General features: G+C 35.0%; 1 protein-coding gene across 2 annotated transcripts; it reads left to right on the top strand.

Moving 5' to 3' along the window:
- The first annotated feature begins 326 nt into the window (after nucleotides 1–326).
- On the top strand, nucleotides 327–17,305 carry LOC139976988 (uncharacterized). 2 transcript variants are annotated; one of them, XM_071985931.1, is made up of 12 exons: nucleotides 327–1,193; nucleotides 1,797–2,069; nucleotides 2,635–2,943; nucleotides 6,784–6,882; nucleotides 7,869–7,911; nucleotides 8,628–8,764; nucleotides 9,779–9,827; nucleotides 10,614–10,672; nucleotides 11,681–11,720; nucleotides 12,245–12,340; nucleotides 12,690–12,776; nucleotides 14,952–17,305. In XM_071985931.1, exons 1-12 carry the CDS (start codon nucleotides 1,136–1,138, stop codon nucleotides 14,968–14,970), a joined length of 1,269 nt encoding a protein of 422 aa, XP_071842032.1. In that variant the 5' UTR covers nucleotides 327–1,135; the 3' UTR covers nucleotides 14,971–17,305. The 2 variants fall into 2 exon arrangements, with proteins under 2 accessions (XP_071842032.1, XP_071842031.1); XM_071985930.1 differs by having other exon boundaries at nucleotides 340–1,193; nucleotides 6,775–6,882.
- Nucleotides 17,306–19,263: the final 1,958 nt, after the last annotated feature.

Raw genomic sequence — 19,263 nt, 5'->3', positions numbered from 1 at the left:
AACAAGTTCAACTTTTCGATTGATATAAAACTTGAAACAAGATGGGAGGTTCAGATAACAGCTGCTATGAGAAATGACCTGTTTGATATCTTGGAACATGAGCTGATCGGTAACACTAAACCATTTTGTAACTTTAAAGTAATCACCGCATATTTGTTACTTCCTGAAAATGATTAGCGCCAAGCATTCCTTGCTTAAATAGTAAGATCAAGCTGTCCACATCCAAATTGTTTCATACAGGTTTAATCCAGAAAAGAAGAAAAAAGACAAATATAATATCACCAGCAACAAATGAAAGCAATTTATCGTTTTTCTGTGGAAAAACCTTTATAAACACAACAGCAAAATCGCTATAGGCATACTTAAAGATACGAAGCCATTTATTACATTTCATTCAAGTAGCGTCTACCTATCGAGCGCTATTCGATGCCATATCCTATCAATCGCATTGCACTGTTTAAGTGTCTCGTTTAACTCCGTCTGAATTAACGAAGAGAAGCGTCTTTCCGAATGTAAGTAAGCTGGAATAAAGTAAGTTCGTTTTGCAGAACTGGAAACTTCGTCGATTATACCAAATAGTTCGCTTAAATACGCAGCTGCTTGCGATTCAGTGCCGAAGTCACAGAATTGTCGTGTTAGTTAGATGGAAAATGGCATGGCGATTGTGTTGTTTGCAACAACGGTAAGAGGTACAGAATTAGCCGATGAAAACATCAGCAATTGTCAATCAGGATGATTAGATGATGGCGACATTGCTCTTGTATTTATTTGCAATGCCGACCCAATTGATATGCGGTTATGTCTTGAAAAGGTTTAATAAACTTAATAAGTTTCACAATTCCAATGAATTTTTACAAGCATAATTTTGGGAAAGTGGAGATTGTATATTCCACTTTACTTAAGAATGGGAATATAGCAGTTAATGCATCAGAGCTTCACTGCTATAGACGGGACCTTTAATCGGTAATTAATTACACTTGCGGTTTCATACAAGCAAGAGATACTGCTTACAGATATTCAAGACAGTAGTGTGAAATTTCTCAGCAAGTAACGAGCCATAATTAGCGACGACTGTAGAAACGGGAGTGTTAACAACAGGGTTTCTCTCTGGAGATTAAACAACGTTTACTCCAATATGACCAGGTCCAGCATCAGTGGAAGCCTGCTTATATGTATTACACTAATCCAAATGGGTAAGTCTTTCATGTCATTTTGTGTCATTTAGGCATTGTTATATATGTGCAATATGCATTGTAATTGAATGAAACAAACACTGACAATTATTATGAGAGTTTGCTGAAGTGTCAATCAACTTATGACAGCATCGTTTACAGAAATCTAACAATTATTTACTACAATCTAACGACAAAGAAACGAAGGAAACTTGTGATCTTTATGTCTACACTCAACACGTATCGCTCTTCATCGATATCGGGTGTGTGCAATGACTTAGCTTTGCGGTGAGGTAATGTGTGATATAATGTAATAGGGCAATAGAATCACGCGGCAGACTGGATACGATGTTCTTAACAGTGAATAGTACAAGGACATGTATCCATCGATAGCAGGCCTGGTTGAATTGAACATATCACAAAAAACTGAAAAATAACATACAAATGCTGGTATCAGATTTGTAGCAGATTTCTTTTTTATGTCACATTTGACTAGTTGAAGGTTTTGATTATGGCATTTAATAAAAACTCAGTTAAATTATGATCATGGAAACATTTAAACATTGATCATTGTTTTAAAATTAATTACTGTTATGTTAACTTTCTTTCCTCATCCACGCCAAGGTCTTGCAAATGAAATTGTTCTACACGCCATCATTAACACAGACCAGTCGCTAACGTGCCATGGTGATAACCCCCTCTCATTGGTATGGACGTTGAATAATGGAACAAAACTGTTAAGATCTCACAGTAACAAATATACGCAAAAAGAAGGCAATACCCAGTCTATTTTAACAATCAAGAAGGTTGGATTTGAAGACGCCGGAGTGTACAAATGTACTGTCTACCGTGAGACTGGTGTAGCGCTAGGCACCCAGTACAATTTATACGTCTTAGGTATGTATTTGATACTATTAAAATAAATACACGACATTTTTACCAACAAATATTTATCAATGTAGTCGTTACCGATACTTGCTTGCCGGTATTATCAATGTCAGGTTCGATAACAATAGTGAACTCATATGATAACATTGAAGGATTTAATAGATCTCGGATATTCCTTGCTAAGTTTTGGCAAAAAATATAAATGTTAAGCTAAAGGAAGATCAAATTTTGTATTACATATATAAAGCAAGTTACTGGGTAAGCATACAAAAATTTAACTTTACTTACCGGCTAGGGGTTTAGTTTAATACAATGTACATTAAAACGCATTCAGCTATTCACTTTTCTCCCTATGTGAAATGTTTAAGTGTATAAAACATGTCTTCGATATTATGTGAAACCTTATAATCTGTTCTAGTCGATACCTTTTAAACTCTAATATTTTAGTGAAAGTTCCACTTTTATTTTGTTATTATTAGCTTACCAGGATTCAGCATATTTACACCATAACTACATCTCATAATTTCATTTACAGAGATCTTAATTATACATTCGTCTTCCTATTTTACAATAGGAAATCTGACCCTTTCAACTGATCGCAATGTTACTAACGAAGGAAGCAACCTCACGGCCGACTGCTGTATACAGTTTAATGCACATAGTAACGATATGCGACTACGGTGGCTAATTAACGGAGAAAGTAAAGACAATGCACAGACCTTACCACAAGAAACCCTTACGACAATCGACAATCACAAAGAAATGTGCAGTCGTTTGATGCTAAAGGCGAACCGTCAACATGATGGGAAGTCTCTGTGGTGTCGAGTAGAGGAGTATCCATCTCTCAACAGTAGTGTGACATTACAAGTACAGATCAGTGAGAGTAAGTAATATGGCAACATCATTTGAATAAACTAATTGTGCACTTGTCTCATTAATAATGAACATTTTAAAACCAAAATAAAACGAATGCCTATTTTTCCAACCAAACATTACCAATTGATTACAGTATTTAATTGTTTTTTCATCACCACAATTGACATAATTTGATTATCTATTTATTATTTTTTTTAACTAGCCATTAACATCGGGAGAGCTATTAACATCGGAAGAACATTTGATAATTACTAAATTATGAAAGTGAAACAATTGAAATGAATTGCATTTCAATGAAGAGGAATCATGTGCTATATAGCACTTTAAAAATATATAGACCTTTGCCCTAGTATATCAACGACATTACATTACATATCAACAACATTAACATATTAACAAGTGTCTTTGCATGCTCACTACAATGATAAACATCTCATTAAACTTTCCTGCTGTATAGATCTGCCGTGTGTAAAATTAATATAATTGAAGAAGCTACCTGAGGGACCTGGTTTCAAAAATTGTGTGCGAAGCCGTCAGGCTACTGTTACGTTGGAATGCGAGAGGTCTCGATAATTAATTTTTAACGATGGATTTCGAATCAACAACAACAAGTGGTAATTACAAATATATAGAAAATTAATCACAAACTTAACAAGATAGGATACACTTTAAAACACGCTGGTCTCTTCCAACGGCGATATCCCTCAGCGGCCACGACCTTGATGACGACGATTCTCGGTCCGTTGTACCGCGAAATTCACTGGTCCTCGACAAAGTCTCTCGCGATCCCAGAAACAGCAGTCACCTTCTTTCCGGCGATGCTCCAAAATAGAAGACGGACTTCCAGCCACAATCGAGTGAAGCACAAGTCGAACTTCTCGCCGACTAAATATTACCAGAGTCAGTCCAAAATCAGCTTTATAGCCACCAAATCCTGGCGTAACGTACTTCCTCAGCGGAGACAGAAATTCTTCACCTTCTCCGAAATAAAGACTGAAAAACTGTACTTTCACAGCAAAGTCCTCTTCAAACTTCTGAATGGAAGTGTAGAATCAATCTTGTTATCGATATCTCAATCCTTCAGAAACTACTGGCAGTTGAGCACTGACGATATATAGTAGAATGGTATAATATGTGTCGTCGCTTGTATTCGTTCAGAAACTGAGAAACTCTCCGATCTGGGCGGGCTTTTATACGATTCGCCATGTCAAGAATCATCTAGATCTTTCTCGATACACTTGACCCAGTTTCTCTATTCTTGGAAGTTCTTTGCATATCTCGCGTACGTTCCAGAGAATCCACGAAAATGTGTACAGCTTACACGCGATCTCACGTAAACCGACGTTAACCCGAGACCAGCGCGTCATCATAAGGAATATACCAGAACAATCGTGTATTATAACATTCTGACACGGTAACCCGACCTAATTTCTCAAATACTGATTTATCACGTAGGCAATTTTAAAGACTTTCTATATAATAACATTAGGTTCCTCACTAGCAGTAACTAGCGTTAGGCTACAATGGGCCCTCGTAACACTACCCTTCTCCTACAGTATACTTGCAGAGTCAAAACGGTTTAAAAAACTGGAAAATGATGTCATTAGAACTATCCAGAAAGAAGAAAAGTATAGTCGAAAATTTTTTAGCTTAATGTTAGTTTAAACCCAAATGGAAACTACCAAAACCTCGTCACAAATGATCTCGATACGCAACTTTAGAGGATACAGAATTGTCAACGAGTAATAAATACTTCTAAGTATATATTCAGTGAGAGAAATGCTTAAATAAGACTTATTAAACGATGTTAATTCTTTAAACAGGGCTAAAAATGTTCCACTGTAATAGAACTTTTGAAAAACTTTATTACATCTTTACGATATAATTCATGTAAAATCTATTACAGATTCGACTCTGATACGATATGGAATTTAATAAATAAATATATATGTTTTTATTTTAACTGAGAGATAAAAATACAACTATATGGTAAGCTACAAATAACAAATGGTATACAAAATCAGTTTTACATTGCAATGTTATTCCGGCATGCAGTAATTCTGAGTACAATTATAAATTAAATTATGTAACGACTTAGAATATGGGACACAATTATGTGGCTTTACAGATCTAGTTTTTTTCATTTTATAACTGTAAAGTTGCAGTTCATAGATGCCAGTGAAACATTGTCAGTGTCAAACACGTTTTAAGTTCCTCTGAACATGCATTGTGATATTAACAACCATTACCATGCAGCTATATATATACTCTGGCAAGGTTTATATGACATGTTCAAAATTGGTACCATAGAAGAAGGTAAACAAAATGTATAGTAATAATAATAAATAAATATGGTGATTCATAACATATGTTAATACCATTTCACCAGAACCTTTAAAAGTAGTAGGATAGTTGAATTCAAGAATCCTCGCATTGAAGGTATCCGACGTTATATTATAACGTGGAGCTAATCACATTAAACATTAAAAAGGAAGACTAACAATTATTAACCATGACATTACAATATCATCCATATTTCCTTCATTAATACAACTGTTTTTAATGTGGATAACTCTAAGTGAAATTGCATATTCGACCAACAATAAACCCATGTTACACAACGGATTGTTCTGGTTAACATGTCCTTACTTAATACGAGTAATTTGACGTTATCATTTAACTAGTGAGATACTTCACATGGAAGGGATGCACATAGTATTGAGTACTAGTACGTGACAAACTGACAAAGAAAAAGTGGCAGTAGTCGATGAAAATGTTATTTCTGTTGGAACTATTAGTTTCACGACGTTTCATGTTACAGGCTGTGACAGGTTATGACCGGCTGTGACAGGTTGTATGTGACAGGTTGATACATGTTTCATGTGACAGGTTGTGGCAGGCTGATACATGATTCACGTTAGAGGTTGTTATCTTTCAATGATTCTGTGTATATATAACGATTACTCAGTTTATACCATGGGCGTAGATAGCTGTTCTGAGGTGGGGAAGGTGGGGAGGTAGGGGTGGCGAAAACAAGTCCGATCAATCGATGATGACGTCACATGGGAAACAGAATGACGTCATACTACAACACATTCGTCGCTGTTATCAATATCCAGAATTAGGTCAAATCATTTCGATTTGTTCTGGTGACTGTCATCATCAAGAGCCTATATCACATCAACAGTATTCGTGAGACATTGGACGATCTTGCCATCACTGGATCTTTCGACTTACCCGTGTTTTTTGTTACACGTGGATTGATTTTCATGATGGTTATTTTTTCATTAGAGGCCTGAAAAGTGAGGGGTATTTTGTGTTACGTCCCCAGCAGCTCAAAAGGTGGGGGCATCCCCCCACTCCATGGGTTCTTCGCCCGTGGTCTATACTGTAGCAGATAAAGTTACATTCAGGAAAACGTATATCTTCTTTAGAGGACGAGTAGGATATTAAAACAGTTAAGGGCACTGTGCAGCTTTAGTTTTAGTATCGGATTGTGATACTAACTTCCAATCACAAATTTTATTACTCTCAAGTGTACATTAACTGTGGGTGCTAGGGTGACTGTATTTCCTTCGTATAGCATCCTTTGTGGCCATGAAGCAAACCAGTATCCCATTTTATTGTTACAAATTACTTTTATTTGCATAAGATATCTCATTTTATATTCATTCTTTAATATAATTACGGTGCTTCAAATTAAAGCAGAAAATACCTACATGAGGTGCATGTATTTTAGTAAGAAATCGAATGATCTTTCTAACATGTGTATTTTCTACGTTGCGTTACAGTAAGAACATATTATGAGTGACATTGTTTTGCATCTTTCTATGATCAGCTCCTTCAGATTCAGGAAACAAGGAATTGATCATGATAGTAATCGGTGGGTGCATCATTACAATAGTTATCCTATTTGCGGCTCTTGCTTGGAAGATTTCAAAGTCAGGTAACAACTTAATGCTCAACAACTTTTTGCATTCCATTAATAGTTCAACAAACTTGCTTTGTTTTCACCTTGAACTTTCCCTCGATCATCCTACTATAATTAATAATGAATGCACTTGTTCAAAGAAAACAGGTTTATGTGAATAATATCTTCAAATCGCTTAATACATCCTATAGCTACATCTTTTGCACGCAATTACAACTAGTTTTAAGCTAAAAAGATCCATTTCTTTATGACTTGATTCAAAAAGAGCAGTACGGTTACATATTTCCACTTTCACTTGACGATAATAACAAGGCTATTAAAGGTTGGCAATATTTATGTGCTAAATATTAAAGTTAAAGGTTTCATTTATATATAGGGACCATAATTATCTTTGAATTAAATTATTGCACAACGTCGAGAGTATCAGGTTACACACTTATAGTTATATATAAATTGATTGGTCATTTTTAGCATTAAATAATCTTGATTCCTTTCAGCGTCCGGTAGACTGTCGCTAATTAAATGTGACCACTCGGAGTAAAATTTGCCAGCATATCATACCTCCTGTTAAAAAATGTTGAACATCATTTAATAACTGTACAGACGTTGAAATACATACAGAATAGACCACAATACCTGTAGCGTTATGTTACTGATGACTAGAATTTACAATTAACTGTCTGTTGTATAGTGCGCATGTTATCACCGTAAATTGAAAATGAATTACTTACTTTCCCTTTCTATGACGATGTTTAACAATGTACTGTGTATTGTTTATATGTAGTATTTATGACAGTAGCATAAGGTAAAATGTCTGTATGCAGAATTTAACAGTGAGCAAAATGTCCTATAAATGTACAGCATAACTTTAACCTCGAATGACGTGTTTCATTATGGATGAGAGGTTTGAGATAACACTGCTTAAATACCCTTCTTCAAAGTAGAGCATTTCCATTATATCGTGCTTCAATTATTAACATTATTTTCTTTATTATTTTCAGGTAGGACTGAAAGTCACTACCAATTATCAATGGTAGCTACAAGGTAACGGAAATGTTATTTACCGATAATACAACATTTTTATTACACAATTTCTTTATTGAAGCAAATATCGAAAAGTAAGGATGATTTTTCCTATATATTCCTCGTTGGCATTTCACAATTTAGCTATAAACTACCAAAATTGTTAAGAACCCATCATCTTTATTACGTCTGAAGAGACGAAAATGATAAGACCTGTTCAATGGTTGGTCCAAATAAGCTTAGTTAATACAGCGCATGTGATTAGCTTATCACATTCTCGATAACAGCTTACAAAGAACGACAACAATTCAGGATAAAGCTGTATCGTGTTATGACTCCAGACGCTTCGATTCCTTATAACAACCGAAGCAAGCGTTATCGGACGTAATCAATCTATTGATTAACAACCAACTGTAAATCTTTATAATTTTTGGAAAAGAAAATGTCTGTACGGTTGTTAGCTTTCAGACAGAAATAAGGAGTCAACCGTGGCCATGTCCATAGCGTGAACACTTGAACTACAATTTCATATGACGTTAATACGACTACTTTCATCGATTAACCTATCAAAAGGAATTGTACTAGCTGCATACAATTCAGATTTAACAAACCATTTGATGTACAAAGAGATTCTGTACTGTTGCAATCCATCCAATATTTCTGATGTTAACTCAAATAATTTACTTTTTTGACATTCTGCTTCGTTTTCTTTAAACATGTATATCCTTTCCATTTAGGGATTTCATTAGAAATGCGTCCAACAGTTTACGGAGAATGTCAAGGATTGACGAACGTAGAAGTGGAGATAACGGTACCCTACCGGCAGCCTGTCATGCAGCTAGTAGGCCCACAGTGGAAGGAAAATCTACAGCTGGTAGGAATATATTGCAGTTGCACTACTTATGAACACATGTTATGTAATGCTAACTTTACACTCCTATCCAAGACACACATAGACGTATACTTTGGTGTATGACATACTGCTAAGTTCACTTCCCTGCCAGTGTTGAATCAACACCACACCCAACCCAGTCAGTCCCTCACAAACGCAGCTTTCATCTTTCATTTCTTCGAGTTTAATTCAATTGTCAATTCAATTTAAGACGGCCTACTTTTCCACTGAAGGAATAGAATCACCATGTAAAAATTTTATGTAAGTTTAATTCATTTAAAGTTAATCAATTACATTCCCTCGTGTCGATCAGTTCAAAAGGACAGAGATTATACAATTGGAAATCGATGTAACAAGTTAGATCTACATCAATCTTTAGCCATCTAGAATCTGAAAACTGGAAAGAAAATACAATTCTGGAATACTGTTCACCTGATGATCATTTGTGAAATAAAAATAATACAAATACATCTCCATATTATTAGGATGGGTGATTAAAGAAACTTCAATGAGACATTCAAATTCATTAAAAAGACAACTATATCCTCGTCAGCCCAGCCTATTAGCACGCTGTCAAGAAACCATGATAACAATTCGCATTTGGTGTATTCTTGTCTATAAATATATTATTTTTAAAATTATTCATCCGTTTATATATATATATATATATATATATATATATATATATATATATATATATATATATATATATAAATATATATCTATATATATATATATATATATATCTATATCTATATATATATATATTTGATATTAATATTTTAGCTGTGTCAATTTTATTCCTCATATTCATATTTTAAGGGTTTTGCCATTTTGTTATCATTGTAAAGCGCTCTTGAACATGCTTAAGCATGAAAAGAGCGCTATATAAATTTGGTAAATAATAATAATAATATTAAAATGTTTCTTTAGTCTTTACAGAATAAGTAATTTCTTCACCTTTTTTTCTTTTCTATATTTCACATCACATTACAGATAATCCTGGTGAGGATAACTATCAAAATATAGTACCTCTTCCTCCAAGGTATTTGTTAATCTCGTACTAACTATTGTGGTGTTATTTTGTATATTTTATGCTGTCTTTTTGTGTGCCATCTCCTTTTACAAACAACTTTCTGATTAAGTAATCTCTTAAAGATAAGATATGAAGCATTCGAGTTCCATTCATTGTATGTATTCTTCATTTAGAGCATTCGTTGCAGCCACGTGTGATGCCGTGAATCTGTATACCTTGCCATGGAGGATCTATGTATTAATTATCTTGAAAACTAGTAAATATCTTGACCAATATTAACGTAACGTTTATTTTGAAGACTTGAATCCATTCTCACCGACATCATTTCTACAAACATCCTGAAACAGACTTATGTATAGGCATATTTGTTGTACATTGTTTTAGGTACTTTTTGAGGTTATACAATTCTGGTGTTAATTGAGCCTTCAAAATGTATCCATCACGTGTTTAGTTTAAGAAATCATATAGTTACATATATAGCGTTATAATACCTTACCCGTATTTTTCTTTTCTCACCTGTAAAATATTACTTTCGTTTACGCTATTGTATTCCTTTTATAATAACAGTTTTCTTTCTAAATTTTGATTTACTATTCTGTTATTTCAACTGCATCAAGTTGTTTCATATTTGTGTAATAGGTGACGAGACTCTAACGTTGCTGTATAAGGGCCTTTGCTCTAGGAGAACCAACATAATGTCGTTCAAGCTCAAGAAGATATAAGCTTACATTTCATAAAGAGTATATTCATTCTTTGTTTTATTTCTTTGTTTTGATTTCCTCATATCGAATACAGAGAAGAAAGGACCAATAATGGACCAATACATACCAAAGGCCATACATTCGAAACAACAGGTTTTACAAGCAATTTCTATAAATATTATAGTTTCAGTAGAAATGTAAAAGGCTATCCTATGAAAATTTATAGTGATATTTAGAAGCAGATTCTTGCACGGAGATGGTCGAGTCTGTACCCTGATGTGTCCCTCTTTACACAGAAGTGAAGAGAAAATAAACCTGTGAAAATCTCCTAGAGATTTGTTTTCAACAGTTACACATCCAAAAATTCACACAACGCAGATATCAAACCGCTGAATTAAATATATCTTCAAAATCAGTTCCAGGCAGTCATTCTGGACAATCTGCTGATCTACACAATCTGCTGATCTGACCCGATCTGCTAATCTGCAATTCTGATCTGATATCTGCGTTGTGTGAATGAATCTTTTGACTTTAATCCTATACAAAACAAATATACGTCAATCTTCATCAATCGTAATCGTTACTGTGAATCAATTAATTAGAATAAACCAGAAGCAAACAGAATAATGGCTAATTTAAACCAAGGACGCAGTTCACCCGCACGACGACATGCACAACACCGACGCACAACGCAAAACGCAGCGTCACACGCATTGAAACAATTGGAAACTCATTTAAAACCGGTATTTAACGGCTCTCTGATATCTGTATTATAATAATATTGGTTCATTTGCCTAAAACAACTTTTCATCAGTGTTTAGTCTCTCATCTAAATGAATGAAAAGCAATAAATACTGTTGTCTGTTCTTATATGACAGGATTACTCAAACGTTGCCAGATAACATTGCTTACTGCTGCGAATGCCTAAATCAAAGTACGACATTACGTAATAAAGAAAGCAATTTATTCAGCAACACCTTACTGCTGCATATCATAGATTGCTAAATGCCTCATGTCCAAATGGAATTAATTTTATCTTAAGCAAAACAACACGAATGAAGTAATAAGCATTTAAATCTTTTCAAACATTATATATCGTTCAAACAACTGATGATCTAGATTGTTGAGTATGAATCATATTTCTTTTGAATATCGTTGCAGGTAATGCATCGGACAGAAAGTGCAAACATTCATACATAAAGTAAGTATCGTTGAATTGTAGTAATCAGATAAATTAAGTTTAAATAAGTACATATAAAAGAGAAGATTGAAGGACTCAGATTTGGAAGTAGCTTTTAGGAACAAAGTTCACTGGATAGGCCTGCTTATATAAAATCCCAGATGATTTTTTTTTCTTATTATTTCCGTATAGCTTAAGCTCCATTTGTGTGAAAGGAAACAGCTAACGGAGATAATATGGACATGTTTGGGTGCCGTCACTTCGTTTGAACAAATGTGACAGGTGCTGATGTCACGTAACTTGTAGACTATATAAGAAAACCGAAATGTTTTTTTTTCAAAGTTGCATTAGTTGTGCGTTTTATTTGACATTGATTTCAAAACAGGAATCCTGGCAGTTAACATTCTGCCAGCTAAGTTGTGCATATATAAGAAAAGAAAGGTGAATACTTTCTCCAACAAATATTCAATTTTCATGCTAACTTTTTGATGAAACTATGCTTTTCCGTTAGTTTGATCCATTTACTTTATTTTAACCTGATACAGTGTCTCTGAAAAACCCAAAGAGTCCACGTCGGAAGATCAGGTCTCGTCCTCTGAAAGCGACGATGATGATATAGGCTACGCCCTTGTGGGAGCAAGGTAATGCTAGAAGTGCACCGTCGTGTGTAATGTGTTTGAAAGGGAAGCCCAGAATCACGACACTATACGATAACTTGAGCAATGTAAAAATTAGATTTGGATTTATGGATTATATATAAAACAAACACATTTTTTGCTTTTCTTCAAGCATGAGGTTTTCTCATGACAACGTGGTTACGAAATTATCAACATTTGATTTTTAGTTGTCGTACAAAGAAATCATCACCACAAGCCAACCGTCCCATCAAACTACCATCAAAGAAAATCATGTATATAGATCATAAGATGTATCGTGATTTGATATGATGTGCTTTGACGTGAACTTTTCTTCTTTTATATCCTGCTTCAGATTGCGCGCTCTAGGTAATCAAAGCTACAATTCTTTCGCCTCGAAAATTACAAACAGACCTATGTATGCAACTGTGAACAAGGAAGGGTAAGTTTTCTTTCATTTTGGAATATTTCAATGCTAAGGATCGAGCTATGTTTGACACATCAGAGTACTGGGTTGGGTGACTCATTCTTTCCTACAACCTATATGGTTACGAATCATTGAGCCCATGTTCAGACGTTACTTGATGTTACACGTCCATATTCACTAAGAAATGTTCTTATCCGAGCCATGTAGACAACTTTTAAACTAACCGTAAGCAAACCAGCTTGTTTCATTTTCTGTTGAAATTGTATAGTCCCTGGATGTCGCAGCCTGTAATACCTCAATAATACCGTACTGAAGTAGCGTATGATGTATATGAAGGATAATTTTGATAATATTCGGCAAACTGAATGACAGTGTGATGCAATAAGTCTGTTTCTGATTTATTAAAAGACAGTGTGCAGTTTTCACAAGGAATCACTTCGGTGCAGACGTGAAATGACACTAGGCTATTTTCGTTATCGGTGTTCATTACCCATTTTCGTTTTTATGTTGATCATTAACTGTGGACGCTGGACACCGAACACATATGCGTGAGAACTTCAATCTAGCAACGTTTGTAGATAGTACTCTAGACATGTATTTTATGTTAGGCAACACCTGATTATTTCCAGGTATGCCTGGCAAGGATACAGCTGAGTATACTTACAGGAAGTAAGCTATTGAAAAGGTCGCAGATAGTGAGGTCGTTGTTAGCTTGAAATCTTCCTTCAGTTTCACTTACGACAGATGAAACCTTAATCGTTACTAATCATTGCTTAAAACAGCAAATAAGTTATTCATACGTTGTATCGGAAGCTCGTAAAATTGAAAGTTCATATCAAAGAGTATTCGACTCTGCTATGAACTTTCAATTTGGGTTTAAAGGGAAAAAGCGGTAAATGAATGAATGTATTATCAATATACTTTCTGTATACCTTCAAATAACCGGGAGTGAGGAAGAGACTGGGAAAGATATGGGTGGATGGATGGATGCATGTAAAATGTAAAATGTAAAGAAAAGGGGACAGATAAATGGATGGAAAGATGAATGGATGCTAGGATCCATAAATGGATAGATGGATGAATGTATGAATGAATATGCAGAAGAATAGAGTGGGAAAAAACGGGCGATAAAACGGGCGATAAAACAGAAAAGGGGGACGGGGCAAAAAGAGCGAGGACATTAGATTCATTAGTTCCAAAAATACGCAAAACAATTTCAGCTTAGTATGTATTTGCAGTAGTATATGAAATGCAGTGGTTACCATTTTCAACCCCCTATACTGAGTCAGAAATAAATTTGCTAAAACCGCAAGGGAAAGGATATTACATTTCAGTTATGTTCCAAAAGGTCACCTGATATGTTAGTAAAATCAGTTTGCAGTTTCTATCACATCTTAGTATACAATTCACTTCATCAGAATTCATGTACTAGAAACATTCGCTCTAAGTACGCATCAATAGCCCGTTTACTAGAGAAAATATTTCAATGTTCTGCGATTCTTTGGACTATATAGACTAATTTATAACGTTGTCAGTGTTGTGACTCTCAATGCAGTTGAATGACAATCCTCTATCTATGTATTTCACTTTGATCTTTAATGATGAAGGTTTCTGCGTATGTGTTACAGCGTAGGATCACTCAGTACCGTAACTATATATACATAAACTGCGCAACTCAAGTATGTTTCGGAATATATATCATGCATTGACAAAATGACAGGCAGTCATTTTGTGAGCCATAGAGAATAAACAGCTCATCTACACCGTGATTGCTGAGGTCACCGGATAGAGCCCCGTTTTCGACATTAACTCAGTGCCTCTGCATGTTATAGGCTACCCCTTTAATGAACATCAGCATTGTCTCCATATTTCAGCATGCGAAGGATTGCTAGAAGTTTATAAAAGTATTTTCCTGATAGTTCAGCATCTTCGAGTTGCTTCCAGGCATGAAAGAGAGTAACGCTAGGCAGATAATGTTTCAGTGAGGAAAAACATAGTTTGAGGGTTATAGTATAATGCATGTTGATGTTCACGCATGGATTACAATTATTTCACTGTCCAGTCTATATATTCCGGGCCGATACTAACAACGTTTACACTCAGAATGAATTCATTAGTTAACACTCTCATGGTTACAATGGTTTAAAGAAATATATGTGTCAAACATCTCTTATTTCAATTTCTCGACAGTGCCAAGAGGAAGAAGTAAGATCCATTTTCCTGTTGAGATGGAATGGTGAACGATGCTTTTCAAGCGACTAACTATATATATCAAATCATCAAACTGCTGACTAATTCCGCGAACGAATAGCATTATGGAGAAGTAAAGATCGACAGACGGATAGAAGGAAGTTGAAATTGTTGTTTTTTTTTTTTGGGGGGGGGGGCTTAATGAACTTTCGGTTGACGCAGGTTATTGATGATAAAGTAGGTCGGATGCCTATCATGCTATTGTCATTTTTCTCTTCACGCACGCTACTTTTTACCATACCTAATTAATATGTGTGTACGGTCAAATTCTATACCGTATAAGAGAAAAGGAGAGTCACCAATTTCAACACAGATGGCTGTATCTTGTGAGTAGGCTTCTCCAGCCTACATATATAATCCATTCATTTATTTGTATGCAAATGTATATACGTATCATGTCATTATTTTGCAATGTTGATATTAAGTTCTCTTCTTATAAGAAATAGTTACTTGTGGGTTAACATTTAACGTCAACACTGGCATCTTTCGCGCCAATTGGGAAGTGTTATGTATATTATAACTCAATATCTCTACTATATATGTAATTCATATTAGGCTTATAAAAAAAACTTCAGCTGGTCATATCGAAAAGTAAATTTAAAAGTTAGTTTTTTTTTTTGTTATCTCGCTTGACTAAAGTATTGGAAACTGGCTGTGATCTACAGTATATACCTCACAGGTTAAACTTAAGGGTATATCACTCCTGTTCTATTTTGCGGTATTATTCCATTGTTACTACACCGAAAATAATTTTCCACGAATACCTCTCTGCCCATTCCTGAGTGTCCACTACATGTGAGTGTGATTACCCAAGAACTCTTGAGGCATAATTATGTAAATAATGTATAAAACTCATCTCCCCTATAACTAGTCTTCCATTGTGTATATTAAAAATCTAACACACACTGAGAACAAAGTAATTAAAAACGCTTTCACTTTTGTAGAGGAAGACACTTACATGCTGATTGTTTTATGGTGCTTGTTCGTTCTGTAAATACAAGCGTTATGGTTATTAAGTTCTATAGAACTATTGTGTTCGTACTTAACGGCACTTGAGACTTTGTCTCACCGTAACCTGAAACGTGTGGATGAGTGGCAGACTTCAATGTTCATTTATATTAAAGTTGTAAGTTGAATAAGTATACACCAATAGGCTTTAAACATTCCAACGTCCACATTAATGTTGTAAATGACTACGGGCCAACACCAATCTTCTCCATTCCCCTCTATTCCCTTCAACTTGTATACATCATATCCCTCAGGTTTTTTTCTTCCTACTTTTAACCCTCAACCCCCCCTCTCTTTCTCTCTCTCTCTTTCTCGCATAGGTCCCAGTCCCACCCCCCCCCCCCTATAACATTCCCCATTCACTTCAATCGCTCACACTCAGACTTTGTCATATCCTCGGCATATAGTTTATCTTCAGCCATCCCTTTCATCGCAATATTTCTTTCACCTCGCTACTCATATACTCTTAGTTCTATCCTATTCGTTGTTTACTGTTCCAAACAAATTCTGTGCCACATCAGTCTATGTTTAATATGTAGTCTACCTCAGAAGTATTTGCCATTAGGGTCCAACAACCTCAGCAGGTGGTATCAAAACATTTAATTTGGCCATATCATGTAAATATCAATATTTCAAAATTATCTTTCAAAAATGAGAGGGAGAGTAAGACTAAACCATCATCTTTGGTATATGTGGTAGAGGTAATTGTGATCTACACCTTTCTCAATCAACTAATATCACCTCCGCCCACCCCCACCCCACCCCCCACCCCATCTAGCAGATGTCACAGATTTAATGTTAATTTACAAACAAAGGTTTAAGAAGTCTAAATATTGCTTCATCGATCCCCATGTGCTTCAATTGAACATTTTCTATGTTGATATTTTGTTATGAAGATGCCTTTAATGAAAATGCTGAATGTAAAATATGTACATGACCTAATGTTAACTTTCATTTGTTAAACATTGTCAATACTCTCTTTTTTATTCTACATTGGAAAAAAAGCCGTGCAAGGGAAAACAGAAAAGGTAAAATGTTCTAGATCCTATAATGACATCATAAATTTACAAAATAACAGCCTTCGAATACGACTTTTGAACCACGATATCTTTAAAACGATATATGATTCTCCTTACACCTATTTCAAGGAATCGGTAAGATCTCTGCTGTTTTATTTGAGTTTGCTGCTGATTTGTAAGGCAACTGCGTAAGTTTTAGTTATGGGATTGTGCGTGAGTGTTCACTACAGCCGTCTGTATCGATCGTAATTACACAAGTCAAGTCAAGTCCCTTGTCAATCTTCTTTTTTTCAAGTCATATCAAGTCGAGTAACAAGTCATTCAACTTTATCGCAAGACAAACCAAGTCACGTGACCTGTATAGGTCAAATATAATATAGTCATACGTTAACAGTATATAAAGGCCTAACGAGAATCACCGGCTATGGTTAAACAGCCCCCGTAATATCACCACTCTACTTTCAACTTCCTTACTCAAAAGGTTCAAAGAATTTACTAGCACAATTCTGCGGTTAAACTTATTTATAGACCTAACTTATAGTCTAACTGTGCCTCACAATGCAACATACATGATGTGGTCAAGTACTTATTTATGAATCAAGTAGAGCCTTGTTTACAGGAAACCTGCAGAATATCATACAACATGTCAGTTTCAGGGTTTGCAAATCACTCAATCTTTTGGTATACTGTATATGACCAGTTTACAGCACTTGGTAACTTTAATCAGTAGTATTAAAACAGCTATATAAATTTAGGGTTAAAATTTCACAACTTGAGTGTGGTATTACATTTATCTATGGTTGTTTAAGTGCTCTGGAAACTCTTTTTGTGATGGATTTTTGTGAAAGTTGGATGCAATTTTCTCTGCAAGGTCACAATTGCAACCAGAAGCATTTCTCTGGCAACTAGAAATGTTCATCCTCTCAGTTTAGTCACTGGACCGGTGTTCGTTCAATCATCTGTTGGCAAAATTTTCAGACAATATATGAGAAGAAATTAAATAATTTGACCTATGGCACTGAGCAAAACTTTTGCCAAAAGTGTGCATTTCTGCCATCTAATCATACAGTTAATCATGAAGAATTTTATACTAGTGACTAATAATTAGTAAACAATGTTAAAATAAATAACAAATCTTAACTTTAAAACGCGATAGAAATATGCCCTTAGCAAATCACAGGTGACATATGTTCTGTTCATTTATGTACAGATCTATTTAGTCTAAAAAAAGGTTCTTTTCACTGTGAAAGGGTATTTGTTGTGGCATGAAATAGTTATCCTTCAGCAGGGTTCATATAATGTTATTTTCTGAACATTGCAGCAAATGAACCCACCCATTGTATGTTGAACATTCTGTGGTTTCAGTTAGTCTTGACGGTCAATTAACATTTTTTGCTGCCAAGGAATGCAATTACCTCTTTGTTTAATTAACAAGAAATATCATGTTGCATTGTGCCTGGATCAAACACAACAGCAAACATAAATTTAAGTGCATTTTGTGTATGGCATTTTGTAGCTTTGGTTTCTTGCTGAAAGCTTTGTAGTAAGGTCGGTTTCTCAGTGTGTATATGTGTAAGTGTGTGACACGTTTGTATGCACGATAACTCAACAAGGGCTATGATTGATCAATGCTATATTTGGTGGGTGGGTGGTCCATAATTAGTTGATAAAAATATTGATTTTGGTGCTCATATTATGAATATTAATGAGGTCACAGGGTTAAACCTACAGTAGACAACCATAAGTCACAGTTTCATCAAAGGTGAGTGTGCTATTGATAGGTAGCTTACACATGGCGATGTGTGTTTCAATGGATAACGTGTGTATTTATGAGGAGGTGTGGCTTTGTACGGCAATTATTGATCTTGCTTCATAATTACATAATTGGAGTGTTCCCTGTTAATCAATACGCAGCAGCAGGAACCATGAAATGTTTTTATTCTGGTTGACAGTACCTTGCTATGCCAAATGTATCTTGGAAATACCATAGCTGGTTGTGTTTCACATGTAAATAAGTATGTGCTTATTTCTACTTACGATCTAGTTGCTGGGAAGAGCAGCGATTTGTTTTGTTATTCTAGTGATATCATAGCATATTTGTGGTGAATAAATGCAATACTTTAATCTTCGTGACATTGCAACAAGAGGACTGTACTTGGTGATTTTAATAAACTCAAGTTGCAATTGATAATGGTATTTTATTGTTTATTTCATTAACTACTATT

This window comes from Apostichopus japonicus, chromosome 12 (genome assembly GCF_037975245.1).
Source record: "Apostichopus japonicus isolate 1M-3 chromosome 12, ASM3797524v1, whole genome shotgun sequence".
Classification (NCBI taxonomy): Eukaryota; Metazoa; Echinodermata; class Holothuroidea; order Aspidochirotida; family Stichopodidae; genus Apostichopus; species Apostichopus japonicus.
Note: the sequence above shows the minus strand (reverse complement) of the source record. Positions and strands in the feature narration are given on the sequence as shown.